General features: G+C 39.1%; 6 protein-coding genes across 13 annotated transcripts in view; 3 read left to right on the top strand and 3 right to left on the bottom strand.

Annotated features, from left to right (window-relative positions):
* Window positions 1–2: 2 nt before the first annotated feature.
* On the top strand, window positions 3–2,625 carry LOC116703600 (zona pellucida sperm-binding protein 3; the record flags this gene model as incomplete). Its single annotated transcript, XM_032538434.1, is given in 9 exon segments — window positions 3–489; window positions 566–681; window positions 761–864; window positions 933–1,107; window positions 1,346–1,463; window positions 1,540–1,622; window positions 1,708–1,868; window positions 2,015–2,173; window positions 2,287–2,625. Coding segments are annotated over 9 exon segments (1,482 nt in total). The 3' UTR covers window positions 2,391–2,625.
* Window positions 2,626–3,788: 1,163 nt separating this feature from the next.
* LOC116703608 (zona pellucida sperm-binding protein 3) lies at window positions 3,789–5,970 on the top strand. The gene is made up of 8 exons (XM_032538447.1): window positions 3,789–4,258; window positions 4,361–4,473; window positions 4,552–4,646; window positions 4,721–4,898; window positions 4,971–5,088; window positions 5,188–5,273; window positions 5,690–5,784; window positions 5,880–5,970. Exons 1-8 carry the CDS (start codon window positions 3,872–3,874, stop codon window positions 5,933–5,935), a joined length of 1,128 nt encoding a protein of 375 aa, XP_032394338.1. The 5' UTR covers window positions 3,789–3,871; the 3' UTR covers window positions 5,936–5,970.
* A 621-nt stretch (window positions 5,971–6,591) lies between these two features.
* Window positions 6,592–14,694, bottom strand: LOC116703602 (BUB3-interacting and GLEBS motif-containing protein ZNF207). Of its 5 annotated transcripts, XR_004335468.1 has the most exons (15): window positions 14,657–14,694; window positions 14,142–14,332; window positions 13,577–13,703; window positions 13,344–13,482; window positions 13,085–13,264; window positions 12,478–12,553; window positions 12,331–12,401; window positions 12,028–12,182; window positions 11,723–11,815; window positions 10,143–10,355; window positions 9,800–9,938; window positions 8,965–9,147; window positions 8,641–8,720; window positions 8,122–8,179; window positions 6,592–7,660 (listed from the first exon to the last, which is right to left on the bottom strand). XR_004335468.1 is itself a non-coding variant. In XM_032538436.1 (13 exons), the coding sequence occupies exons 2-12, from the start codon at window positions 14,180–14,182 to the stop codon at window positions 8,984–8,986; spliced, it is 1,398 nt and encodes a 465-aa protein (XP_032394327.1). In that variant the 5' UTR covers window positions 14,183–14,332; window positions 14,657–14,694; the 3' UTR covers window positions 6,592–8,720; window positions 8,965–8,983. The 5 variants fall into 5 exon arrangements, 3 of the variants coding, with proteins under 3 accessions (XP_032394327.1, XP_032394326.1, XP_032394328.1); XR_004335467.1 differs by having other exon boundaries at window positions 6,592–8,179; XM_032538436.1 differs by having other exon boundaries at window positions 6,592–8,720.
* Window positions 14,695–14,755: 61 nt separating this feature from the next.
* c15h17orf75 (chromosome 15 C17orf75 homolog) lies at window positions 14,756–20,832 on the top strand. 2 transcript variants are annotated; one of them, XM_032538441.1, is made up of 10 exons: window positions 14,757–15,108; window positions 15,605–15,670; window positions 16,042–16,167; window positions 16,454–16,582; window positions 17,621–17,681; window positions 17,768–17,887; window positions 18,271–18,335; window positions 18,486–18,625; window positions 18,717–18,820; window positions 19,229–20,832. In XM_032538441.1, exons 1-10 carry the CDS (start codon window positions 14,966–14,968, stop codon window positions 19,436–19,438), a joined length of 1,164 nt encoding a protein of 387 aa, XP_032394332.1. In that variant the 5' UTR covers window positions 14,757–14,965; the 3' UTR covers window positions 19,439–20,832. The 2 variants fall into 2 exon arrangements, with proteins under 2 accessions (XP_032394333.1, XP_032394332.1); XM_032538442.1 differs by lacking the exon at window positions 15,605–15,670 and having other exon boundaries at window positions 14,756–15,108.
* On the bottom strand, window positions 20,702–23,122 carry LOC116703625 (uncharacterized). The gene is made up of 8 exons (XM_032538471.1): window positions 23,055–23,122; window positions 22,393–22,479; window positions 22,166–22,263; window positions 21,859–22,073; window positions 21,664–21,747; window positions 21,470–21,562; window positions 21,274–21,339; window positions 20,702–21,101 (listed from the first exon to the last, which is right to left on the bottom strand). Exons 2-8 carry the CDS (start codon window positions 22,432–22,434, stop codon window positions 21,064–21,066), a joined length of 636 nt encoding a protein of 211 aa, XP_032394362.1. The 5' UTR covers window positions 22,435–22,479; window positions 23,055–23,122; the 3' UTR covers window positions 20,702–21,063.
* The window catches only part of rhot1a (ras homolog family member T1a), an 18,848-nt gene continuing 14,615 nt past the window's right edge, over window positions 22,625–26,857 (bottom strand). For 2 of the 3 annotated variants that reach the window (XM_032538418.1, XM_032538421.1), the window contains one exon: window positions 23,591–24,807. In XM_032538418.1, coding sequence (XP_032394309.1) covers window positions 24,690–24,807 — 118 coding nt within the window. In that variant the 3' untranslated portion in view covers window positions 23,591–24,689. Of the gene's footprint in view, window positions 22,639–23,590; window positions 24,808–26,857 lie in introns of those variants that run through there. The other variant, XR_004335466.1, reaches the window with a different exon arrangement.

Genomic DNA, 26,857 nt, shown 5'->3' with positions numbered 1-26,857 from the left:
AGGTGTGCGGTGTTTCTCCTGATAAAAATGCGCCTCGGCTCAAACTGTGTGTGCTTTCTAGTGGGTCAGACAGGAGGAGCACTTACATTCTGCGCTAAGTTGCTTTTTTCCCCCGTGGCATTTATGGAGGCCTTGTATTTTTGGGTTTGTCTCCTTGTTGGACTCTGTATTGGGTCATCTTTTGCTTTTCCACCCATACATAATACACAAGATGCTTTACTTCAAACACCTCAGATCACAGGGAGCTCCAAACACACTGAGCAACGAAAGGCTCCAGAACAAGAGCAGGTGAATACTGTGAGAGTGACCTGCCATCCAGACTCCTTGGAGATCGTTATCACAGCTGACATGTTTGGTGTTGGAGCTCCTGTGAATGTGGATGAGCTGCGCCTTGGAGTGAAGCCCAATGAATACTGCCGAGCTACAGCGTCTTCAGTAGATGAGTACAGAATCCGTGTTGGACTTGTGGACTGCGGTACCAAGCACTGGGTAACTTTGATTTATTACTCCAGATATTTGTTATAGCTCCCATTGATTTCTAGTTCTAAACTCATAATCTCCACAGATGACTGATGACTTTCTGGTCTTCACAAACCTCCTCATATACTCTCCTGTGGCCTCTTCAGCGGGGGTGGTTCGAATGGATGAGGCTGTAATTCCAATTGAGTGTCATTATGAAAGGTCTGTTTTAAAGCTCATCTTCTAAGATCTTTGGGCAATGTTACCCTTTTTAAACGCTTGTGTTTTTTTTGTTTCTTAGGAAGTACAGTTTATCCAGTTCTTCACTTACACCTACCTGGATCCCCTTCATGTCTACCCTATCTGCAGTGGAAACTTTGCAATTTGACCTGAGAATTATGACAAGTGGGTTTCATTCATTTCTTATGTTGAGTTTGGTCTTACTTGCGCTTACTAGGTTGTTTTTTGTGCAGATGACTGGCTATATGAAAGAAGTTCTAACGTGTTTTACCTCGGTGAGCCCTTTGGCATTGAAGCATCAGTCAGAGTGGGACATCACGTGGGGCTCCGAGTGTTTCTGAGCAGCTGTGTGGCCACACTCTCCCCAGACATATACTCTGTTCCCAGATATGTCTTCATTGAAAATGGGTAAGAACTTGCAACTTAAAGTTGTACATAGTTTACAGGTCTTTGGGGTATTGCGGCATTCATTAAAATTAAAAGTTGTGTAGTGTTAATCTAGATGGGAGCCTGATAATTGTGTGTTGGTTCCAAAAATGTGTGGAATTGGAAGCTAGCTGGAGTAAAGATTGTGCTGTTTTCTTTTGTCCAATGAGTGCCAATTTAGTTTTTCACTTTCACATTATCTATACTTCCCCCTCCATAGGTGTTTGGTTGACTCTCAGCTTCCAGATTCAAGGTCTCAGTTCTTAACCAGGACACAGGACGACAAGCTCCAATTGGTCATTGATGTCTTTAGGTTTCATAATGAGAACAAAGGAGAGGTGAGGCTCTAATTATGAAAATGGCTACACATGTGGTTTGTTTCACACACTTGATTTTTTTTTTTTCTCTTTACAGCTCTACATCACCTGTCACATTAATGCTGTACCAGTATTTGATGCAGAGGCACCAAATAAAGCATGCACTTTTGTAAATGGAAGGCAAGTGAGAGCAGTCTAAAACGTGTCAGTTATACATGAAACTGAGCAAACACAAATGTGTGCTGAACGGTCTTGTCCTTTTCAGATGGATATCAGCTGATGGTAACAACTACTTATGTGGGTATTGTAAAAGCCAAAATGAAGCTGGCCAAACCCCCAGCAGCCCAGCAAAGTTAGGTCCTCGTGGGTTTGAGAATGTGGATGACGCTAAACCCTCATGGAGGAGTGCAATGAAGACCAATACAGGTTAGGGTTTCTTACTTAGAATTCTAAGGGAAAATGGGTATCTTGGTGGAAGATATTGTTGGAATTTGGCTAAATTTTTCACCTGTTTTAGATGTCAGTCGTCACAAATGGTTTTGGACTTGTAAAGATGTATAATGTTTATGCAGTGTGGGAACAGGAGGCGAGAGTTGGTCCAATGATGATCTTGCCAGCCAGGCAAAAAAGTGGGCCTATACCTTTGGAAGAGCTACCTTCAGTTCTCAATAAAATCAGCAGACCTGCACTGTATAGCAGCCAGTGGAGAAGTGGAACAAATGACCGCGTTGGTAAGAGTTGAACTCAAAATCATAAGAATCCAGAGCCTTTTAGGCCCTAGTGATTGTTCGTTTAAGCATTTTCTGCTAAACATTCTTAATGCTAAATTGTCTGTATCTTCTAGATCATAAGAAGGGACTGCTTCCTGGATTACCATCTACAGCAGAACAGGTGGTGGTTCAGACTCTTGGTTCTGAGCAGAAGAAAGATCTTAAAGGTAAAATGTGAAGTTTCTAAAAATGTCCCTTTGGCATGCACTTTTTTTAAAACGTTTCTCTAATTACAGATGAAGAGTCATCCCCCAACGACCACTTGAAAACAAAGGCAGCAGTGCTGGACAACACAACCGCTCTCGATGACATCAGCCCAACTGCTCAGTTTTCTCTGGCTACCAAACTGTTGAATGCAACTGCCGCAGAATCTAACATTACAGACCCAAAAAGATAATAAACAATTTAAAAACTATGTGCTTTTGCTCATTTGTTAAAGGCATTCAATGCAGTTTCCATTTTGTCAAACAGCTACCCCTAGAGTTGCTGTGGAGTACTTGTATTTCTGTCAAATGGCACTCATGCAGATCCATCTCTGCACTCAAAACCTGTCCCCCCCCCCCCTCCCCTGTAGAACTCCTTAACAATAGCTGAATAACCACTTCAAAATAATTGACAGAACTCAAGCAAGTCTACCTGACATGATTAAAATGTCAGTATAGTCTTAAAGTTGGCCTCAGTCTCCTGTGATGCCATGTTGGCTGGAATATCTTAAAGCTGTGACGATCACTGTTAGCACTCTCGGTAGAAATAAAGGCCGGCATCTTATAGACCTGGACTCGAGGTCAGGGGAATTGTGGTATGAGCCATTTATTACACCAGTTGTGCAATAGAGCCCTCTTGCCGCAGACCTCGTTCCTAGCGTAGCAGAGTGCTGCTTGCCAGCATTGGTATCCCTAGGCAGTACTTTAAAAAAGTAACTGGCTGATCTAAGAACATCTGGAAAGTCTAGCTCTTAAATATGAAAAATTGGTCCCACGCATTTTTTTTTTTTAATGCACAGGACTAAAAGGAGGTATAGCTTAGATTTTTGTACACACCTACCTACACTAATCACTTATGGAAGCAGCCACTATAGATACAAGGCTTCACATGTAGCCATATGGTTCAGTATTAAGATGTGCATTTAGTCTAAATAACTCAATCCTGTTATTCTGGGTGGAATTTTATCAAACTTTATACTGAAGTGTACATTTTCAGGAGTTTATACGTTAGACTATTTTGGTGCAAAATATTGGGACAGCTCATCAAATTGCTTTGATTCATGTACAGCCCCCATTATTTTAAGGAAATTGGGTGGGGGAGGGCAAAAGGAACAAGATTTCAAGGATTGGGTTATTGCAGTGTGAGAGATGATAGCCCATGTGTCCATGCTCAATAGATTAAAAGACCGTTTAGAAGATGGGACTTCCTTCTGGGATATTTTTTTGGATCTGCATAAAAAAGTTCCTGTTGAGATTGGCCATGTTGCTGGGTGTGGGCCAATCACAGGCATGTATCTCAGGGTGACTGCAGCTTTAATTCTCCCACATCAGTTAATGGGTAATTGTTTCCAGCTGTCCTCTCCATGTGATTTAATTGGTCTGAACTGAGAAGTATAGATTTAGTGTTTGAGCAGGAGGCTTTGCTGTTACCCAGTTGTTCTGAGAAAAGAGTACAATGCTGACTCCAGGTCACTCTGTCTCTCTGGCACTGCTGATATTGTTCGCTTTTGGTGTTGCAGATGCCATTCGAAGTTTAAAAGATGGACCCATGATTGATGCTGAAGGAAGGGAATATAAATCTGCCGCATTAAGAACTGATGCGGAAAGCCTCGGCGAACAACAAGTAACTCAAGGATCCACTGTCCACGTACAATGCAAAGAAGCGTCCATGGTCATCGTGGTAAAGGCTGACTTGTATAAAAATGGACGCCTTATCTCACCTGGAGAGCTGTTTTTGGGAGGAGCCAAACATTCACAGAGCAGTCAGTGCCGAGTTGCTGCTGTTGGTGACTCTGAATATATAATTGAAGCTCCACTGCAAGACTGTGGCTCCAAATTAATTGTAAGTTCAGTTGTTGTTGTTTGATAAATGGATGATGGGTATATCTGTGGCTGTTTGTTTTTTTAGCAAGTTCCCTAATTTTTGTTTTATATTCATCTCAAGATATCTAAGGATTCTGTGATCTACACAAACAAGCTGATCATCTCACCAGCTGGCAGTTACCCTGGCCTTACAAGAATGAATCATGCTGTCCCGGTTTCCTGTCACTATAAAAGGTGAGATTGTATGATTGTATTGTAAAGCGAAGAAGTTTTGTGATTTCATGATGGCTGACTTGTTACTCTCTGGGGCAGAACAAACATTGTGAGCAGTAACACTCAGCAGCCTTCCCTGATCTCCATTTCTGCAAAGCATTCAACCCCCGCCTTCTCTCTAAAGCTGATGACCGGTATGTGTGGCACTTTAGCTACTTTATTTATTTGTTTTGAGCGTGCATGCAGTGTTACTTGTGTCTACATGTAGATGATTGGACGACTGAGACGTTCTCCAGGGTCTTCTACATTGGAGACCTCCTGCACCTCGAGGCATCTTACACTGGTCCTGATTCAGGACAAAGACAACTCTTCATCGACAGCTGTGTTGCCACTCTGTCACCTGACGCAACGTCCATCCCCAGATATTATTTAATTGAAAACCATGGGTAAGAGTAGCTCAGTATACAGAATGAAACCACAAATTTCCTTTCAACTTTCATAAGAATTATTTTTGTCAGGTGCCTCATTGATGCGACAGAGGAAAACTCAAACGCACTGTTCCAACCCAGAAAGAGGGCTTCTTCACTTCAACTGCAGCTCGATGTCTTACTGTTTCACCAGGATTCAAGGAACACAGTGAGACTCTTTTATAACTTGCGTTTTTTTTCTTTTTTTTGTCGATACTCGAAGTTGTATAAAGAAATTTCTGTGGTCTTTTTTTCTTTTTTTTTAAAGATATTTATCACTTGCCATTTGAAAGCGACATCTGAAATGTGGAAGAGCAGCCCCATCAACAAGGCCTGCAATTATGTACATTCAAGGTGATGCTTTCTTTTAGCTCCTCACTTTACTATACAAAGCCTTGTACATGTTTGCAAAGTTGTCCATCTACACTGGATGGATAATTTACAAATTTTCATTTTTAAACCAGTATTTGCCAGTGATGTGTTATGTATGTATCTATCTTTCTAGCTATCACAATCCTGTTTCCTAGCTCTCTATATCACATCATGATGCAGAAGGAATCTTGAGGGGCAGCAAAGATCACAGTGCAGAATACAGCCAATAAAAATGGCTCATTTCTACATTGGATTATGTTGTAAATACCCTCAAATAAAGCTTCATCAGATCCTAGTTATTTAATTTCAAATCTGCCATACCACAGAGCTAGTGTATATTGAAAGTAGCCTATTTGTAAGCAATAACATTGTAAAAGTATGACTACTCTTCCTGTCAGATGGATAAATGAGGATGGGAGTGATGTGTGTCGATGTTGTGACAGTACCTGTTCTCCAAACGAATCTAAAAATCTGAGACAACTGATCCCAAAAGGTATGTAAGTCCTAACAAGAGTTTCATAACTAGTGTTATCCTGTGGTAGAAATGCCAAAACACTCTTCTATGACCATTATTATTGATGTTTTCAGATGTGGCTTGTGGAACTGTAACACTTGGTCCTTTGATGGTTTTCCCCAGCAAGTAGGCAAGCGACAAAGACAATAAAAAATTATTTGTATTTTATTTATCTTGGCATGGTGATGGCATTGAAATAAATCTGAGTAATGAGTCAATTTAAAAAGGCCTACTGAATAAGTTCTTTTGATGTTGTTACTGTGTTTTACCATACTTGGCAGTGGACTACTGTAAACGTAGCTTTTTTTTTTTTTTTTTATATACATAGACATGCAGTACAGAAACCAAAACAACAGACCCTCTTCCCTTAAATACCAATTTCATTTTGTAGTGTTCTTGCTAGCCAATACTTTTAAGTTACATTTGTACGGTAAAACTAGTTTGGTTTACTACATACTCAATGGCGGCTTACTTAAATTAGTAAAATGCTCAAAAGAATTCACTGAACCGTATCCTTTGATCTTGGCCAAACTCAACCTGCTAATCTAGCTCCGTATTATACTCTTGTATATTCTTTTTTTTTTTTCTTATATATTTTATTCTTTTTATTTATATAATTCCATGTGCACTGCCCTTTTGTGGTCCCAAGATGTATAGATAAAGTGAAACCGGTCAAAGTTGTCTGAAATTATCCCAATATAAAATCATAACACTGGTACTATTGACAGCCCAGTCTATGCTCATAACACTATTCTACTTATAGGAGTAACTGAGTACAAAGACATCAAGAGTTAATGAATTGCTTTATTCAATGATTAAAAAGGCATACATTCAGACAGTGGCACATTCATCACAAATCAAAATCCAGTTATGCTTCGAGGGACTGAGCTTAAAACATTTAAGCGTCAGTGTTTCACTTCAACTTACAACCAGAAAAAACTCTTCCAAAGCTTTACCTACAAGCTGACAAATGTATAGTTTCAATTGACTGTATTCTTTAGCAGACACAATTGTTCAATATAAACTGAGAATTAGAATACATGCCAGACTTGGACTGGGGTGATCAAGTGGAACATTCACTTAGAGGTGGCATGTAGTGTGATGCACAAATGTCAAAGTAGATGAGTATTGGAAAACAATGTTCAAGCTATTCTAATTACTAACATTACAGATTCTGACATTCCTGTTTTTAAAATGTTTATGTAAAAGATAAATAGACCTACCAATCACAACACAGGGACATCATACACGTTTAATAGGTTTCCAAACTTCCTTAAAATAAATTGTACCTCTAAATATAGGCTACATACAAAATAAAACTACACACATTTAAAAATATAGTCAAAGTGTAAAGTAACAACAATTTAAAATGAACAAGCCTGTGTGGACAATACTGTGTATCAACAATTTCCAGCAAAATAAAAACTGATGTACCCCTTTAACCTGGCACAGTGGGTGACCCGCAGCCCTGTCAGCACATTAAACAGAAGTAGTGAGCCCATACTTACCAGTGAAGACTCTGCTTTTGATACTCAAGCAAAGCATTAAATCATTAGTTTAAATGGAGGTTATTCCCATCAAAAACTATAGATGCTGATCACATTAAGAGGAACTAGTTGAAAGAAATGTGTTGCACACATTTTCTACCCCGAGTTATTCCTCGATCATATTGAATGATTGGCTGCTATGAATGTAGAATGCTTAATTGTTTTTAAAAGGTGACAGATAAGATCAAATTGTGTGAGCACATAAAATACAGGTTACAGCAGTGGTACTTACAGATTTAACTAACCTGTTATTGGTAGGGATTCTCCTTCATGTAAGTAGTTAAACTCACATGATCAAGTGAGGATGGCTGATGAAACAAACAGGATTAAGTAGTAAAGAAATTTCCACATTCATATGAAGTCATTTGTTCATCACAAAAATGTAATGTATTTGTATGTGACAGACTTTTGACCAAGCTTTAATATGGTAGGTAGTAAACTGCTGTTGACTGTAGAACTAGCTTTAATAAAAAGCTTCTTAAGGAACACTGTTTCAATTAAAAGCTACATACTTTCAGTATAAAGTTATTAAATGAAAACTGAGCTTCCTGATCCTCTCACCAACGAAGAATGGAGGATACAAGTTCAATGACACATTAGAGGTCAACAATCAAGAACATAATTTACATGCCTGAAGAAAATGGTGCCTAAACACAAACAAGGGCCTTCACCAAACTTGCTGCAAGTTTGGGGACATTGAGATCCAACAGCATGTAAGCTGTGAGGGCCCCTGGTAATGAATGAGAAGACAGAAAATGGTGAGACTTGCCTCAGGCTGAAACAGGACTACACTGAGACAGGGCCTCAGCCAGTCCCCCATGGCATCGCTACAGGGAGAAGAGAAATCTGGGTTTTAGCGCTACAGCGACCCGGAATTATGCAGCTGTACAATGCACTTGCCATGTTCAAAGCATCAATAAAAACAAAAATCAATATACTATTTCTAGCCGAAAGAAAACATTAACCAACATATTTCAACTGGAGTACAAACCTGCATTGACGTCTCTTTTCCCACTAACATCCCGCAAAGAAGAGTCTTACATGTTTGCCACATTTTATTACAATACAGTTTTACAACAATACATATATCACTTTGTTTAATAGTTCAACTATTTATGGTTATGGGAGTACTTCTTCATTAAAACTATGCACATAAAACAGAATTAATAAATTAAGTTATTTGAAGCCCTCACCAAACAAAGTTGGGGACACAAAGTCCAACAGCACTACGTGCTGTGAAGGCCTCACTGTTAAGCTTAGAACAGAAATGTATTTACATAAAACTTGCCTTGATAAAGGTTGGTACTGCCCATGTAACTCCAGCGCCTTCACAACACTACGAACCATATCTACTACACTTCTATAAACCTGAATGAAACATGAGAAGGAAAAAAAGCCACAGAACAGAGAGGGTTTGAAACAACAGTTCATAGTCTTGGTTAGGTACAGTGTAAATATTTCCCATGCGCTCTGTGATTCTTTTGTCTGTTTATTCAGTGTCTCTTCCTCATAGCTCAGTAGTAGAATAAACAGTACGTTGTGGTACTAAAATACCAATACTGGTTTGTCTACTAGCAGCTGAGGACATTAGAAAAGGGTTGAGTGTCCAAACCTATTGAAGATGGCAGGCTTCAGTAGCGGGCTCCAGGAGACATGACAGAGGGTCTCATACCCATGGGTGGCCGTGGAGGGGCTCCCTGGTACCCAGGGGGAACCACAGGAGGAGCTTGTCCGTACGGAAGCATCCCTCCTGGCATGTAGCCTGGCAGCCCCTGGGGTGGACCACCGTACTGGCCTGCAAAAACATGGGTTTGTTGACTTTTTATTTAAAAAAAAAAAAACATATGGCAGAGATAGGAAAGATTCCCATGTTAACAACGTGCAAGTGTATAACTTCTTCAAGACAGTTGTATGATTAAAGTTCATTGATGTCACTTGATGATAATAAAGGGAAAAGCCCCAAAAAATAATAACATTTTTTTTTTTTTCATTACACATACATTTTCTAATTAGCACTAAACAAAGTATGGCTGAGGGTGATGTAAATGTCAGTTTAGCAAGTAATTGCTCACAAACCAAAGTATTGGACAATTTCAAGTTTGACCTGATGATGGCGCTATAGGTTAAGTCAGGGGATCAGAAAGTCAATAGCATTCATCTGTTGGGAACCACGAATGTACAAAATCTTATGAAAAACCACTTATTAGGTGTTAGATATTTCTATCTGAACTAAAGTTGTGAAACATCATTGCCATCCCTAAAGACATGCCACAGTCACACATTTCATTCAGTATTGCAAGGTAAGTTATACCAGTTATTAAGAAAAGTTTTAAGATAGTGATTTATATAAAGACACATTAGATAGACTATTGTCCTATAGTAGACAGTTTTGGTTAAAAGACCAACTAAATGTAAAGTATTTCTCAACTAGAGGTGGCGGGGTATACCAGGTATGGAATGCCTCATGCTGGGCTGCTGAGGAGCCATCATGCCACCCACAGAACTCACTGGTGGGGCAGCAGCGGTGTTCTGGGCAGGGCGGGGAATACTGCGCTGGTACCTCTGCAACTGAGCACGTAACTCTTCCTACAAGACACAGAAAGCAAACGAGGAGGAATGATTTGATGCAAAAACTCTAGCTCCACCAAGAGAAATAAACAATCATTCTTTTTTTTAATTCAAAAAAAGGCATTTGACTTTAATATTAACAGAAAGTATGACTTAAGCTATGATTAACACTTAGTTGCTATAAAAACTATAAATAAAGACATTTGCAGCTGGACTACTCACCAGTGAGATATCCTCATCAGGGTGGATCAACTTACTAGTTGCACTGGAGGTGGTGAGGGTGGCAGGCTTACTGGTCACAGTAGAGGGGGGTTTGGAGACCGTACTGCTGCCAGCATTGGGGCTGGCCACAGCTACGGTGGTCTGAGTGTAGGCTGGGAATGTGGGCTTTGAGGGATCAGAGGAAGGAGGGTGGGGGGACCCTGACTGCTGACTCTAGAGGAGGGAGAGAAGAAAACACATTAGAGAGACTCTGCTGAAAGGCATTTACATTTTGCAGGGGACACACTTTTAGTCATACTTTGAGGTTACTCCCATTATTGCGTTTATATGTAGTAATTTGGAGTTGCAGTATTTTACTGCTTTAGTTTTTTTTCCGATTGGTAAACGATAGTGGGCACAACTGAAGCCACATGTGCAAAACTCTAACCACAGTTCATGTGGACCAAACTCTAATTCGATTTTTATTACTTGAACTCTACATACTTATAACATGGCTTTAACCAAAACCTGCCCAACACTGAATTTACAGCACTCAAAGGCTTCAAATGCTAACACACTGTTGTCAAAACTGTTAACCACACATTCAAAACAGAATGGATTTCAGCCCAGTGCATTTCAATCACTGCAATTTCAGCTGAAAGTCAAAGCAGGTGTCTTGTTTTATACTTGTTAGTGAACACATACTATGTAGAGGGAAAGCTCAAAAGGACTGTTTTGGAAGAAAAACACCAAAAAAGAATGACAATGATATACACTGTACTGAGAAACAGTGAAGAGGTCAAAGAGCAAAGCTACCAACATGTCCAGCTAAGAAAGTTTTTTTCAGAAATTAATGGAAGTGGAAGCAATGGAAACACCATATTCATTTGTATTTTGAGATGATGCAGGTGCAGAGAGAACATCCAATGTGATGTTGATGAAAACTTGTATTGTATGATGACGCTAAGAGGCAGGATTGGTCACACTATTCTTTGTTACTATTACGTATCTTTAGTTTGTAACTTTTTTTACCAGTAATAACATAAATTACTACTGACAATTTAGATATAGTGAAGTCACTTAAATTATTGAAACTGTAAAGATTTAAAGTTTCTAATTTCTGTATTGGTAGAGCAAACAAACTACAGGTATGAAAACTCCCTTAGTTATCTCTGCAGAATGTTAACAACACTTTTGCACACGGGAGAGTACCCTCAAGTATGAAAAAAGCTAAATCTATTTCCTCAGGCCTGTAAGAAAACAAATCCAAAATAGCATGCTGTGCTATATTGCCATACAGCAGTTCAAAAATAAGAAGCCCAATATACAAATCTGCATAATTCTCCATTTTCTGATTTTGTTGAAGTGATTAAACAGATGTTTCAGTCATATTCTATTAATGCAGATTTGTAGAAAAAGCAAACAAAAAGGCAAATTGCTGTACATTTACACATGGTTGGACTTCATCATTTCTTGTTTTGACAAATAAAATCAAACTAATCTGTCCAAGTGCATCACAGCGAGCAAACATTACACAATTGTGTGCATGCCACTTGTAAAGCTGCAGGTTGTCAGAGTAGAGCAGGCAGACAGCTGCATACTTGTGATGTGACAGGGAACAGAGCTTTAGGGGAGGCGAACTGTGAGTCTGCACTGGATGAGCCTTCACTTGTACTTGCAACACGACTGCCCATCTGCAGCACAGGAACAGAGTAAAGAATAGAAACGTAAATAAAATAATTCTTATTTAAAAGAATTGCTGGGTAAAGTCTCTTTTTTAACAGCCTGTGTGAGCTCAAACATCCCTTATTCAACAGGAGTAGGTATTGTTCTGCCCCATCAAAGTGCTGAGGGAGATGAAAAGTGGTAAACAAAGTGGAAAAAAGTGGTGTCATGAAGATTTTACCTGTCCAGCAATGGGAAAAAGAGGCTTTGTTACATCAAGCTGGCCTGAGGGGGCAGTGGAAGCAGGGACAGCAGGTCTAGTCAGCATGTTTGCAGCAGAGGGAACCTGAGCCATGTGCGTGATGCCTGGACAGTGGCCCACAGAAGGAGGCATGCCTGACACCAGCAAAACAAGTACATTACATAAGGTAACAAGCAAAGCCTCACCACAGCAGTGTTACAACAATAAAGTATTTACAAACATACATTAATGAAATAATTTTAAATGAAGAATTTAACATCAAGGAATTACACAGGGCATTACCTGGTGGCACACCTGGCATCATTGGTGGCATCCCTGGGCCTGGAGGCATCATCCCACCCATTGGTATCATCCTAAATACATGTTTAAAATATCAAGCTATAATGAGGATTTGATTAATAAGAAACTACTAACTTAATAAAAAATTACCCTGGAGGCATTCCTGGCATTACAGGGGGCATTCCTGGCATCATTGGTGGCACACCTGGCATCATTGGGGGAATTCCTAAAACAAAGAGATTAATTAAACTTAAGTGGGATACCATGTCCCAAACAGTTTATGTATTTTATATTAAGAATGATTTTGTTAACATCAACAATCCTATTTTAACATGACCTATACAATACCTGAATTTAAAGTTTAAATTACATGTAATTAATATTTTAGGACACATGAGCATGGCTATATTATAAAAGGGAGAATTCTTAATTTAATCACAGTATTAAAACACATATATACTTATTTACACATTGTTCAAACTATGACCATCAAGAGATTTGGAAACATTTTAGGACAAATGCAATGCAATCAATGTGCTTGAAAAACAGCTATCTGTCCGAATATGGTCTCATGTGTAGCTGTAAAAAGAACAGTCTGAAGGACAGCAGTTAGGAAAAATTGAAAGAAGATACAGCACCAGGTTAACCCTGTCAGCAACGAGTTTGCCGTTAAATGTTGGACTTACTTTGTAAACCGCATCATGATACAAAACAGTGTGTTTATGATAAGCTCTATAGTAAAGTCCCCCTTTCCTACCTGAGTAGCTGCCTGGCGGTATCCCTGAAGCACCAGAGCCAGGCATGCTCGGCTGGGTCATAGGGGGTATGTAGCCTGCCTGTGGCTGGCCTGCAGAAGGCTGCTGGAAAGAGGGACCAGGTTCGTCATCTTCATCATACTCATCAGAGTCATCCTGGTTCTGCTTTTTCTTTTGAGTCTCTGAAAAAAGGAAAGTGCATAATAAGTCTCTAGAATAGACCATAACAATAAGTTCATTAAAATATGTTGGTGCCAATACCTTGGTTCTTTTGCTCTAGCACTCTTCTTCTCTCTTCCATGTCTTTTTCGGGAATACCCTCCATGCCATATATTTCCAGCTCAATATCGGTTCTTCCAGGGATTGCATTAGGGACTCCATCTATGGTCTCTTTATGTACCTATGATACATGTGATAAAGTTTGGTACTTTTATTATGTAAACAACGACTTTTATTTGATTTTATTCAGATGGTTCTCATTATCGTTTCCTCACCTGCATACAGTGGATTGCAAGCCCAGGCCCAGTGTACAGCTTTTTATGACAGATGTGGCACTTGAAATGTTTGGCCTTCTGATGCTGAATGAGAATCTTTTCATCATCAAAATCTCTGTTGCAGTACCTGAGGTGACGATTTAGGAAACTCCTCTGAAAAACTCGATAATCATAATGCTATTTTTACAGCTGACCCTGCCGTACATTTGTGTACTCAAAAACACCGTGCTAACCCATCACAGGATATCAGAAAACCAGTCATGGTATTTTCTTCAGAACTGACCATTCAAGTGACGCAACGTCAAATGATTTTAAACGTTTAAAATCATTTGACATGCTGGCAACATCATATGAGCCTCCTAACGTTACACAACTGTCATTATTGTTATATTTTATTGTTATTATTATTATTATAACGTTATATAACGAAGCGTATGTTAACATACAGGTAACCTTAACGTTAGCTTAACTTTAGTAAACAGGGGATCTTGCTGTCTAATACAGACACAGCTCTTGATATGACCAAGATTACGTTATAACACTAGCTAAATATGAGAAAGGATACCAGCACCAAGGCTTCATTTGCTTTTTCTTCTTTCTTCCCATGATTTTTGTAATGTCAACGTCAATTCAGTTACGTAAAACAGCTAACACACCGATTATAGAACAACTGGGGATATTGAAGATGGCGTCGCGTCTGGTCTCAAGTCCCCCACAACACACTGCGGCCTCAAGGCGCCATCTGGTGGCCCAAGACTGAATAGTTTATTGGACTATTCAGTTGTACTAGAATACAATCCTTTGCTTCACCTAAGTTATTTATGAACAGTTGAACCCACGCTACAACTACTTTTACCATATTTCTTTCAGCCAACCAGCTCTAACGTTAGCTACAACACTGCAAATGTACCAGCTTAAGTTTGCTAACTTTAGGCTAACGTTACATAGATTCACAATTTACACCATTGCAAGCTAACAATTTAATTTACAAGTATAAAGCTAAACTAATATTTACGCAGCCATTTTTAAATACAAAACTTCGTAATAAAAAACACTAAACGCTAGAGCCTAAATGTTTACCTTCAGGAACGAAACGTGCCCAGTAAGAGAGATCCACCTGTAGTCACAGTCGGACACTATTAATATGCATACATGGTCGGACATTATTGAGAACGTACACAGAGAACCGCGCATGCGTAAAAGGCAAATAGACGACAATGGATACCTTTGACACTACTGCCGTTTATGCGCTGTTACAATCTTAATGTCGACAGGAGATACCAGCGTTAACACCCGTCTACCAACATAGCACATCTAAACAATATAAATACCTCATTGTTTTCTGTCATTATAGCCGGCTGTTAGCTTGCTCCGTGCAGCAGTAGGATCATGTTTACATCCCAAACCTCGTCCTTCCAGGATTCAATTGACGTGGAAGAGAGAGATGACTTTGAGAGCGAGGAAATTGCTGGATACAGCCAGAAAATTCAGCTGAACTGCTACTACACCATCTATCTTTATCAAGGCACAAGGTAATGGTGCATATTACCCGTCCTAATATCTGTTTTCTGTAAGTGTGACAGCTCTGTTAGGTCACAACTTCTGTCTCTAACATAACTAATGGACATTCGTACGAAGTGTTACATCCACGGTGTAATGGTACGTACGTACCATGGATGTAGCGCGTACGTCGTAGGAATATTGATATTATTATGTCATCATTTTATACGTGATTTTATTTTATATTTTTTTGTTGGAGTACTATTTACAGTAGATTATTACCCTAATTCTGATACTATTGTAGTCCTACAGGACATCGCTATTACTACTCTTTTTTTCAGAATACAACCAGCTCACTGGTGCTAAAGTGTTTCTTTCTGTATCGTTGTTTTAATTATTATACAGTCTATGATTCTTCGATACTTCCTTTTGAGTCTCTGTATTCCCAAAACTGTTGGCACGTGAGGGTAAAACAAGATCTACACATTAAAAACTACACAACTATGAGTACACTGTCAATTGTCTTAGATCTGAGGCTTCAGGGGCGTGGAACCAGAGACGAGCAGACTCCACAACAAGTCAGGATGACTTTAGGTAACAATTGGAGACATCCGCCTACCTTCTCGTTGCTCTCAGTGGTCGTCTGTCTTTGACTTTTACTGTTGTACATTGGTGTATCCACGGGCTGCAACAGACAGGACATCCAATCAACATGGAATCAATGCTGTTTTCATTTGTGATTTGGTCATTGCTGTGCTGCTGCTGCTGCTGCTTGATGTTTCTCCACTTCCAAATGGAGTTTGCAAGTTACAGCTATGTGACTCAGTTTTATGTGTTGTGTTGGTTATGTTGCTAATGCTCATCAGCTTTCTCCATCTGTTCTCCATTGACTTGAGTGGCTTCCAATTCCTTCATTGGCTTCCCTGGCTGCTCATATCCATGCTTACATTCTTCTCTGCCCACAGCCTGACCCTGATTGACAGCAGCCTGCCATCAGAGGCGGAACCTGAGCTGCGGACCTACATTTCAAGGAGGCTGAGCAAAGGTGCCCTGCTGGGAGGCATGGGCAATATCGCTACTGTGGAACTAAGGTAACAATTTTACATATTCCCTCACAACTTTTTGCATCAGTAATGATACATAAATACAAGGAGGGACACACAATTAAGGCTTTATAACAAAACAACACCAGCTCATGTTCATTCTTCTTGGACTGATGGAGCACATTCTTCAACATCATATTACAAATGGCGCTCATAGTGGATGAAGTCTATTTTATTCCATCACAGCAATAATATTAATTAAGCTGCAAATGAAGGTTCAAAGGTGGACAAAATAAGTTGGTTAATACAAATGTGTTGATTATTTACTTCCCAGTATTCCAGAGCAGGCAGTCGGCTGCTACTGCTGTCTCCTGGAGCAGGAAACGTCTCCTGAACAGCCCGATGCTGATGGAAATGGATACGTCATCTGCTTTATGGGCGGCTCTGAAAAAGGACTGAATTTATATCCTTTGCACAGTTATCTATTGTATAGTGTTGTTATGAAACCAACCTTAGTTATAAGCATCATGCAAGGTCTTCCAACATTAAGTGAATACATAATCCTTGTTCTTTCCACAATTGATGTTCCCTAGATTTACCATATTATAATTACTGTGCTGAGGTTTGGGGAAACGACTATAAATGTTCATTATATTCACTCTCTACTCACCAAAAAAAGAGAAATAAGGATTATTCGCAATGCTGGGCATCGGGATCACACTAACTCATTATTCTTACAGTAGAAATTATAATTTTTTTTTGATCTTGTAAAATATGAAACGGCGCAAATAATGTTCAAGGCTAGAAATATGCTATTACTGGGAACATTCCAAAAATGTTCAGGGATAGAGAGGGAGGTTATAGTTAAGGGGGACATTCAATTTCAAAATAAGCAGTTTATAGACAACCAGGAAAAGTTTCTGCATTTCAGATTCTGAAGTAAAGCTATGAAACAGTCTACAGATGGAACAAAAGTAATGTCCAAACATAAAGCAGTTTAAAATCGGGTAATAAGGACAAGGTTTTGACAGGTTACCGGGAGAAAAAAAGTGTGTTTATTTCCAATAAGTGTTTTTGGGGGTTTAGTTTTAGTTCTAGTAACATTATTATTATGATTATTTGTATTATGATTGTTGTTTTTAATTCACTCATTCATTTTTGTTTTGAGTTTATGAAATGTTTTATTTAATTGTTTATGTTCCTTTTTTTTGTAAATAATTAATGTCAATTTGGAACTGATTTTGGGTAAACGGGTAGAGTTTACAATCTCTGAAGTGCATACACACAGGGGTGGGATTAAATAAGTGAATACTTCTTCCCACTCCTTTGTGGTGCTCACAAGTTATTAAATATTAATTTAGTCTTGTTATTTGTTATTGATTTGTTTTGTTTTATTTCTTGTCTGCTGTTCTTTACATATTCAAAATAAAGTCAATCAATCAATCAAAACAAGCTTTGTACAACAAACAGGCAATGGTTTCAATTCCTTGACCTAATGCACATTTAGGTTAGAGCTTGATAAATATGTCCAAGGCCTACATAGCAGTCTGCAAACCCCAGAGGTATGTAATAGAAATGTATTAACAATGTCATGAAGTCATATTTGTCATTCAATTATTAATGCAATATTGATTTGTGCGTGCGTCAGCTGCAGAACCTTGAGACAGAGGTGCGTCCCTATCTGAGCCAGTGGTACGAGGAGTCCGTGATGCACATTTATCGGGTGGTGCAGCTGGTCCAAAGCAACATCAGCTTTTTGCTGCATGCTGTGAGTAATTTTTACCTCTAGAGTTTGTCCAAAAAATAGAGAGAACAGCTTCTCTCTCTCCTGTGATGAAATAATAGAAACTGAAACTTAACAGTGATGTATGAAGTGTATTGTTGGCAAATTGCACTGGTTTGAGGAATAGTAAAGGGGTTCAAGCCTCCGTAAGTTACATCACAACTATCTGGATGCATAATGCATATATAATGCACCACGAGAAAGTATCAGTGGTTTTGAGGAAATTGTTAATTGAAATGCCCATATACCCTATTCATTAAAATACTGCAATCCAGTTGATTTATTTTGTCATTCAAATTAAGCTTGTGTGCAAGTCGTAAGTTTTCCACAGAACAATGCATTTCAGCCTTTACATATTCTGTATACAGGCTCTGAATCACACACATGTCGAAGTCAATAATTCAGATGAGAGGACAAAGGCGGATGTGTCCAGGTGAGTAAGGTGACAGACTACACTAACATTTCTTTAAATCCCAAGACCGCAAACATGTAGCAGTTCTGTTGTTTATTCCCATGTAGTACAGATTCTTTAGATTAGCCTTCTGTTTGTTAGCTGTTAACTGTCTGTTGTCCGTTGTACCAGGTTCATCAAAGCAGCCAGTTTGCAGGGTCTGTCCCAACAAGACACTACAACAGCTTCTCTGTGTAAGGCTATCTCAGAGGATACACACTCTGACCTGATCGTAGACTGTTCCACCAGCCCACCCACATTCTCAAACACTGGTAGGTTATGACATAACCTTGATGAGGAAACATTATTTTTTTTAATCTTTGTCCTGTCTAAGAGTCTGATAAAGATGTTGTTTTCCCCCAGTTAGTAATCGTTTCTGTGACGACTGGATTCAGGCATTTCTAAACGCTGCAGAGCGTTGTAATCCTTTCCTGCTCAGACAGATTCTGGAGAACTTCAAACTTAAGGTAAACAAGATAACAAGTTTCTCAACACTGTTTTCAGGTCCTAAAATTGTCTTGACAGTTTTGTTATTGTCAAGTTGTCATGTGAATTTGAGTGTAGCATACTTGTATTTTGTGTGTAATTGTTTTATGACTACAGCACTTTAAAATTATACAGATGGAATAAGTTTCTATTCATAGAGAAATTAACAGTCAAGCAAAAAAGTTTTTTTTTTACAAACTTATCAAACAAATCTATAGAAAATCCACTAGCACACAATATTGAGAAATGTTGGACAACAGCTCTCAGTTCCAGATACACAGTAAAAAAAAAAAAGATTTGACTCTGCTGCAACTGTCTTTCATCCAAATCTATTACCTTTTTTAATAACTTGTTTCCTCCTTTTTATCAACCACCACTCCACTCCGCAGGCCATCCAGGACATGAACAGCCTGAAGCGTTTTGTGCGACAAGCAGAGATGAGTCACTACGCCCTGTTTCGCTGCTGCCAGTTCCTACAGGGCTGCGGAAATGGGGATGTGTTGCTCCAGAATGTCAGGGCAGAGCACAGTGACTTGCCTGAAGCCTGCAGCATCATCAGTGTCCTGGAGGAGTTCCTCAAAGAACACGCCCAGGCTTGATTTCGTTACACCTAACTCAAGTTGTGGGGCCTGGGTACTTTGTCTGTTGCTATTTGACAGTCTGCTCTTCCAGCCACAAAGCAGATAACCTATACAAGTCTAAACCTACACTAGCACTACATTCTATGTTTAACATTAGTTCCTCAAATAAAAGTTTAGCAGTGGGGGCGTTTTGAATCTGTCAGCTGTTGGCAGATTCCAAATTTTAAATCTAGTTCCCTGTGCTGGCACTACTGCTTCTAAGATAGAGTGGTGGTCAGACCTGGAATATGTACTGTAAAACATTGACAACTGACTCTCAGCTTCCCTAAACCAAGGTGTACTGACTCTGTAACATCACTGAACTTATTTTAACAAATAAGATTAGTTGTTATTTGGAGATGATTGTAAAATGAATTGAGGATCTCAGTGTGCAGATCAGTTTAGATGAAGTTGTTCCGTGGCACTTTCCCAATCTTTTTCCTTTTGCAATGTATGTGTTGCATGTTGAGTGTGGAACAATACTTTGAACCAAATAATATTGCTAGTGTTTTTGCTAACTGACAATGATCACAAAACCGAATTGATCCAAACAAAAGCTTCTACTCACTGGAGTAGGATTATTTTTTTAACTTATTTAATATCCAAGTAGCATTTTGATTTTTGATTGTACTAGTTTTTCTTTTGAGAAAAAACCTGTTGAGAATGCACAAATCAAGTGTATGCATTGCTTGTTACTTAGGCCTTGTGTGTGCTTAAATTTCAACCCAATACCTGCACTACAATATTATTTTTGTCTAATGAATACCGCTACTGCATGTACATATGTCTATCAAGTGATATCAGATGTAAGTTTAATCCTTTATTAATGCAGTGTTGTAGTGTAGATAGTGTAGTTTTTGGATATCATTTTCTATTTACAAAATCCAAATAGCATTCACCAGCTAAAGACTTCATGAGAACTAAACAGTCACTATGCGACCGGTCACTCACTACATTTACTAAGCATTTGTTTAGTTTCAAAGGTTGTGCACAAATGATACCCACAGAAAAAAAATAGATGATGTATAACAGTACTCACAGTAATTTTTAGCATGCCTAAGTTTTATTTTCCTTTCATTGTGTAACTGCAACAAGTTTTTGCATTCCATTGAACCCATAAAGGGTTTTAGAAACAAACTCAAACCATTTCCATTCAAACCGGTCCAAAGTTATACAGCAATATGGTTGGTGGTGTATACTTCTAAACTGTGAAGCAAGTAAATGAGTCATTTTGCTATTGTGAACCATAGTGTGACAGACCCACAGTGCGTATTTGTTGACATTTGTGTACAGCGTGTTCTCTGTAGTTATAAATTACTAAGTTGTTCTTGGTCTTGTATAGAGGGAGCTAAAATAAATAGCACAGTTGAACCCTACGTATGTTTTGTGGTTTTTGACGTTGTCTAGCATGTAAAAGTTTAACAAATGTGACAAACAATATTTGCACTCATTACGTCTGTTTGTTTCACTCAAACCAGTTAGATAATTAAACACAAAGCTATACATATTAGACGGCGACAGTCTTTTGTGTCTGGTCCAAAAGTTACATGTATGGTGAGTTACCGCTACCCTCCAGACTGCCACTTGTGTCCTCAAACTGGACCTCATATGCTCCAGTAAACCTCGTCTTCCGGCTGCTCCTCTGCAACCACAAACAAACAGGGAAAAGCTTGAGATATAACGATGAGAAAATGTTGCACATGTGGCTTTTGTTACATACATCATTCTGTGTAAATGTAAGCAACTGTGGCTGTCTTATGAGAATAAGTGAAAAGACAAGGTGGAAAGTCACAATAACACCAAGCAGGATTTACCTAAAGTGTGATCAGGCATCCTTCTCAAAAGAGAGCTCGGTACATCATAGATGCTCTCTGTGGGGTCTGAGGTGAATGTGAAAAAAGAATTTGACAATTACATTACCCATTATTTTTAAATTATTTTGGTGTAACCAAGTATTTGAAAGCAAGACACTGGTAATTAAACACAAACAAAGAAAAAAACAACACATAATCTTACTTGGATGTTCAGCAGCCCTCCTGTAAGAGAGAGGAAAGTCATACACGCCCTCGTCCGTCTCTGTTGAAGCGTTGTTCTCACAAACCTCTGAGGAGACATTATGTAACACATGATAGGGCCAGTTAGCATCATAGTGTATGTTAATGTTAAATAGTGGTAGTACATTGTGCATATTTTTAATATCATACTGGTTCTAAGTGGTAAAATGTCATAGTCGCCTTCTTGTCTGCCTTCTGCGTTGCTTAACCCACCGGACCATTGTGGACTGTCACCTGAAAACAGAGTTGTTAATTTGAGTCTTGAATTTTAAAAAAAGGAATACTTGTGAAGGTGCAAAGGGGCAAATCCATTTAAAGTTAACTGTTGTTAATGCTGGTAACTACAGACTGGAAGTGTGTTTTGCTGCACTGCCTCTTCACCTTCTGGCTCCTCAGACAGGCAGATTGGGGAGGCAATGTTCTTGGTCTTGTGGTGGACGTGGCCTGTAGGGGCAGGGGCAGAGAGGGGCCGAGCAGGCATCAACTCCGTTACACAGTCACTGTATGAGGAGATGGGTGTGCTGCTGTTTAACCGCCCTCGCTGCTCACACACTTCATGCCTGAGGATTAGAGAAATGGTCACTGAACCGTGGATTATCATTTTAGTTAAAGTTCAGATCTGTCATGAAGGTGACGTCCTATTTTTACTTACTGTGTGCTTCTGGAGTCTGAAACCACAGAGGTAGAAAGATTCATGGCTTGCCATAAGAGTCCTACCCACTCTTTTCTGAGAGCTGCGGTCTCTGCAGCCTACAGACAGACAGATGGACGGACAGGACAGGACAGGATTTGGTTCAAGTTTGCACCCTGAAACCAGACCTATCACACTCACACCTTACGGCTTGATAAGCTTTGTGGCAAAACACAGTGGTGACTCACCAACAATTTCCTCTTTCCATTGGTCATGAAGATCTCAAACATAAAGCGCTTGCTGTCAACTCTCTGGACCTCTCGTACTGACTGCACCTGGCCCAAGAGATTAGACAGATAGATACTGAGGGCACCTAACTAGAGACAAAACAACATCCGTCAAGGAAGTACTCTGATCTTTTACTTAAGTAAACGTAATTATACCACAGTGAGAAATACTCTGTTACAAATACAATTCATGGATTTAACATGTAACTTAAAGTACATAAGTATTAGCATCAAAATAAACTTTGGGAAAATGTATATCATTAAGTAACTAATGTAGTGGAGTATAAGCGTGACATGGAATTACTCAAGAACAATGACTTCAAAATTGTACTTAAGCACAATACTTCACTAAATGTACTAAGTTTCCACAACTGCAAATTTTCTCTCATATATTAACAGTGATACGTGGAGGACTTACTGTGTAAATGTAGTAATAGCCTCTCAAGTGTGCCTGTGAAGAGAGATATGTCAATATAACTTTTGATTGTACTGTAACCATCCTTCAATAGATTTATATTTTGGCTTCAGCAATAAGAACAGGACATCAACAAGAATTTGAGGCTCAATTTAATTCACTAGTGTGGAATTTAAATAACTTTACACCACAGCAAATGTCTACTTACAGCGCTGCCATTCTTCCGTGTATAGAAGAACAAGGTTGTATTTTGAAGCCTGAACCAATACGTCACCCATCTTATTTTCTTTAGGCAGAAAAAAGTATATGTATAGCAAACAAGTAATTTTATCAGTGTTCTTTATACTTTTGATGTTTTTATATACGTACTGTATACTCACATTAAATAACAAGATAGTTTGTAACTTACCATAGTATCTTTTCTTTTCTGCAGGAAGCCTTCAAACAATAATTTAGTCCCATCTAAAGACATGTCAGCCCTCCGTAGATAGACCGAAACAACTAGTAGCCAAAATATGAAATTAACATATACCTGTGTATGTTTCAGTGTTTGTGGCGTGACTTCCTCCTCATGCAGGTTAAAAGTAGTATCGTTCACAGCCCCACCACATACTCACTTCTCTATTCTGCTTCACAAAAATCCCATTTGTTCACAAAACATTTGATCTCACATTCATGTCCACACAACTACTTTTGAAAAGACCACTACTACTCTTGTCAGGGACACACAGACACAAAATGATATCAGTGGGTGTAAATGTAATTTATTACAGATATTTAAAACCATTTTATTTTCCTTGTCATTGCTGTTAAATTAGCGGTCATTTCACCCAACAACACACTGTGCCAGATCGCACAATTTTTTATCGTAAATGTTGGAAAAGAGAAGAATGAGAAGAAACACTTTTATAGTTTTAAGGTGGGAGAGGTGCACTGAATGGCTGTTGTTAATAGCATAATCTGTTGCTCTATGGTGCTTCATATTTCATAAAAATATAACATGGGGGACAAAGCTCTATTTGAAAACCAGAAAAAATAAAAACAAGCAGAAAATCATGATACACCATGAAGACAGCTTTGATAATACTAAATACAAAAATAAAAGTAAAATGTAAATCCCTCCATCTGTTTCATGCAGTGCACTCTTAACAAACAAGAAAACAAATATACTGGTTAATAAATTAACACACAAAATAAACATGCCAATTTTGACCTTTCTAATGTTAGATGTATAGCTAACACCTCCTGTAGGGGTTGCTCCTGGCTTGTGATGCCATAAATGGGTCAAATCCTAAAATTCTCGAGGAATACATACATAGTATACTGCATATACATACTATTAACAGATTCAAGTCCCTTTGTGGTGTTCCTGTATATGGCTGCCTCTGTCTGGTCTCTAACCATCTAAGTAATAATACTGACCTGAGAAAAAAAATAAAATAAAAAAATAAAAAAGAGGACTGGATAGGCTGAAAACATCCAGGGACTAGTTGTGTCTGACCTGGACTAGACTAGACCAACAGATCACAGAATGTCAGCATTTACAAATTGAATGATGGGCAGGTTACATTTTAAAATACTTGTCCCTTTCCCCACAAGATTAACAAAAAATACTAAACCACACTCTTCATTTGTAAATGCATATAAAATGTACCTATTATTTTGCTCATTTGTTTCTTGCTCGTGCTGCATTGTTGGAAGGGGATGAGGTGGAGTTGGGGATGAGTCAATGGCCCTGGTTGGTTAGTCAGCCAGTCTTTTTGAGTCTTTCAGGTAGGGGGGGAAGGGACAGAGTCAACAGTGGGACCGGGAGAGGAAGTAGCTGTCTCATGCGGTCTGATGATCACCGCTGTTTGAGAAGTGCTCTGTACATGGCAAAGCCCAGCACGGCAAACACTGTGGCACCAACGCTCGCTCTCAGCCAGAAGGTTGAGTTCTTCAGGTCCGCCTGAGCCATGTGTCTGTGAGAGGGAGAAAGAGACAGAGAGCAGGTGAATGGAAAAATGAAGCAAGAAGAAGAGGCAGCAGCTCATAACGTGATAGAACTCCGTTGTTAAAGGGGCGCTATGCAGTTTTGGCTATTTCTTCGCTTAGCTTCGGAATAGTGGTTTGGCAGCTCCGGTGTTTTCTTGTGTTTGACTCCTCAGTCAGTCAGTTGTTTCCTCTTTCTCTGTTCCTCAGACAATGATTTAGCTTATTGCTTCTTTTTTTGGTGGACCAGCCATGACAAAAAAAAAAAAAAAAAAAAAAAAAAAAAGTCGCTACCTTGTTATTATTATTTTTTTTGTTGTGATCACTTTTTTTTTTTTTTTTTTGCTACCTTGTTCTTATGGCTAGTCGGTTCCTGAATGGGGGCGTGTAGGCCTGTGTGTGCAGTGGCGTGAATAAATTTGTTACATTGTCAGACCTGGTATCATACGATACTTCCTGATGCTGAGACCGGTGGCCCGCCGGCCCAAAATTGCAAGAGTGGTTTTTCTGCTCACAGGCACTAGGGGGAAGTGAGACGGCCACCATTCAACTCTAAAAAGTCATATAACCATTCCAATGACTCCAAAGCTGTTCAGTTAAGGTAAATTAAGCTAAAGAAACTGGATAGTTCCCCTTTAAAACCACATGTTGCCAAATGACAAAACAAAGCTGTGTGCTCTTTCCCCAGTGGATATTTTCCAAAATCAGGACCGTAAAATGACTTACCACCGCCCTGTGATACCAAATTGAAATAGGAACACATGCTTTCTTTTGACAGTTGGTTTGGAGAAAAAGAACAAAGGAAAGTTGTTGGACTATGAGAAGCAGCTGCTCTGATTTGAGCTGGGAGGTAATACAACTAATGGAATAGTACAATTGGGTAAACACCATCCCTACCAAATACAGATCCAGCTTATCTGGCAAGAAACACAAACACTGGGGAGCTATACAGACTGTGATAAAAGCAAGCAATGAAAAAAGGCAATGGAGACAGCAAACCCAAGTGTGACTGGTGTACAACACACTCACAAGAACCTTGGTCCTGATCCTACATGAGAGAAACCAGCCTAAAACATCATGTTCACACAGTTCAAACATGCTCCCTCTAATTAAAAGGACTAAAACCCAGTCTAGCTGCCTTTGCTGCCTTGAATAGTTATTTTAAAAAATGTTATTACAATAGAAAATGTACTTATTCACTTTTTGTTGGAGAGTTAGATGAGAAGATTACTCACTTTCAAAACTGTTAAATATAAACATAAGGCTATAGCCAGCTGTCAGTTAGCTTAGCACAAAGACTGGACACAGGATAAGTATTTCTTGGCTCTGAACAGTTGTCAGACAACCAATGGAGCCTCCAGTAAGTTAATGCTGCTGCTCAAGAAATAGTCCAGCACACAACCCAGGCAAAAAGGCAATTTGTAATTTTTTTGTTTTTACACGTCTTTTTTGTGCAGATTAAACAAACAATATATAACCTGTTAATTAGTGAACTTTAGAGGTGCTGGTAAGCAGACATTTTACAGAGACAGGCTAGCTTTTTATCCCCCATTTCTACTCTATGTGCTTAGCTAACTAGCTGCTGACGTAACTGCATATTCAACAAAGAGATATTAGAGTGATATTGATTTTCTCCTCTAACTCCCCATCAGAAAGTGAATAAGCATATTTCCAAAGATGTAAAACTATTTCTATAAAGACTCCAATAAGTCTCTCTGCAATACTGCAGGAATAGATATGAATATTAATAATTGCTGTTAAAAAAATGACCTGACAAACTGTCAATGCTGAATGGGGATAGTTTATAAAACACGTACTCGCCAGCCTGGTGTAAAAAAAAATATAACATCCCTCCTGAGTTTTCAGCCTTTACCTTTCCGGGGGAATTAGCCGAGGCCTCCATTAAGATGGACCCCTCCACTTTGGAGATGGCTGAAACCTGCTGTCAGGCTGAAATCCTCCCCACAGCCTCCACCCAGCCCAGTAGCCTTCCACACACACAGTCACATGGTTGCCCAGGGTGCACACACACACACACAC

Source organism: Etheostoma spectabile, chromosome 15 (genome assembly GCF_008692095.1).
Source record: "Etheostoma spectabile isolate EspeVRDwgs_2016 chromosome 15, UIUC_Espe_1.0, whole genome shotgun sequence".
Taxonomy (NCBI): domain Eukaryota; kingdom Metazoa; phylum Chordata; class Actinopteri; order Perciformes; family Percidae; genus Etheostoma; species Etheostoma spectabile.
Note: the sequence above shows the minus strand (reverse complement) of the source record. Positions and strands in the feature narration are given on the sequence as shown.

Excerpts from the sequence above, each read along its gene's own strand:
- c15h17orf75 (XM_032538441.1), top strand. The coding sequence starts at position 14,966 with ATGTTTACATCCCAAACCTCGTCCTTCCAGGATTCAATTGACGTGGAA. Across the intron at positions 18,626-18,716 it reads ACCCACATTCTCAAACACTG|TTAGTAATCGTTTCTGTGAC; the intron begins GTAGGTTATGAC and ends GTTTTCCCCCAG. Across the intron at positions 18,821-19,228 it reads TGGAGAACTTCAAACTTAAG|GCCATCCAGGACATGAACAG; the intron begins GTAAACAAGATA and ends TCCACTCCGCAG.
- LOC116703608 (XM_032538447.1), top strand. The coding sequence starts at position 3,872 with ATGCTGACTCCAGGTCACTCTGTCTCTCTGGCACTGCTGATATTGTTC. Across the intron at positions 4,259-4,360 it reads ACTGTGGCTCCAAATTAATT|ATATCTAAGGATTCTGTGAT; the intron begins GTAAGTTCAGTT and ends ATTCATCTCAAG. Across the intron at positions 5,089-5,187 it reads ACCAGGATTCAAGGAACACA|ATATTTATCACTTGCCATTT; the intron begins GTGAGACTCTTT and ends TTTTTTTTAAAG.
- LOC116703602 (XM_032538436.1), bottom strand. The coding sequence starts at position 14,182 with ATGGGAAGAAAGAAGAAAAAGCAAATGAAGCCTTGGTGCTG. Across the intron at positions 11,816-12,027 it reads TTTTTCCCATTGCTGGACAG|ATGGGCAGTCGTGTTGCAAG; the intron begins GTAAAATCTTCA and ends CCTGTGCTGCAG. Across the intron at positions 9,939-10,142 it reads CTGATGAGGATATCTCACTG|GAAGAGTTACGTGCTCAGTT; the intron begins GTGAGTAGTCCA and ends TGTGTCTTGTAG.
- LOC116703625 (XM_032538471.1), bottom strand. The coding sequence starts at position 22,434 with ATGTTTGAGATCTTCATGACCAATGGAAAGAGGAAATTGTTG. Across the intron at positions 21,563-21,663 it reads CATTTTACCACTTAGAACCA|AGGTTTGTGAGAACAACGCT; the intron begins GTATGATATTAA and ends ATGTCTCCTCAG. Across the intron at positions 21,102-21,273 it reads GATGCCTGATCACACTTTAG|AGGAGCAGCCGGAAGACGAG; the intron begins GTAAATCCTGCT and ends TTGTGGTTGCAG.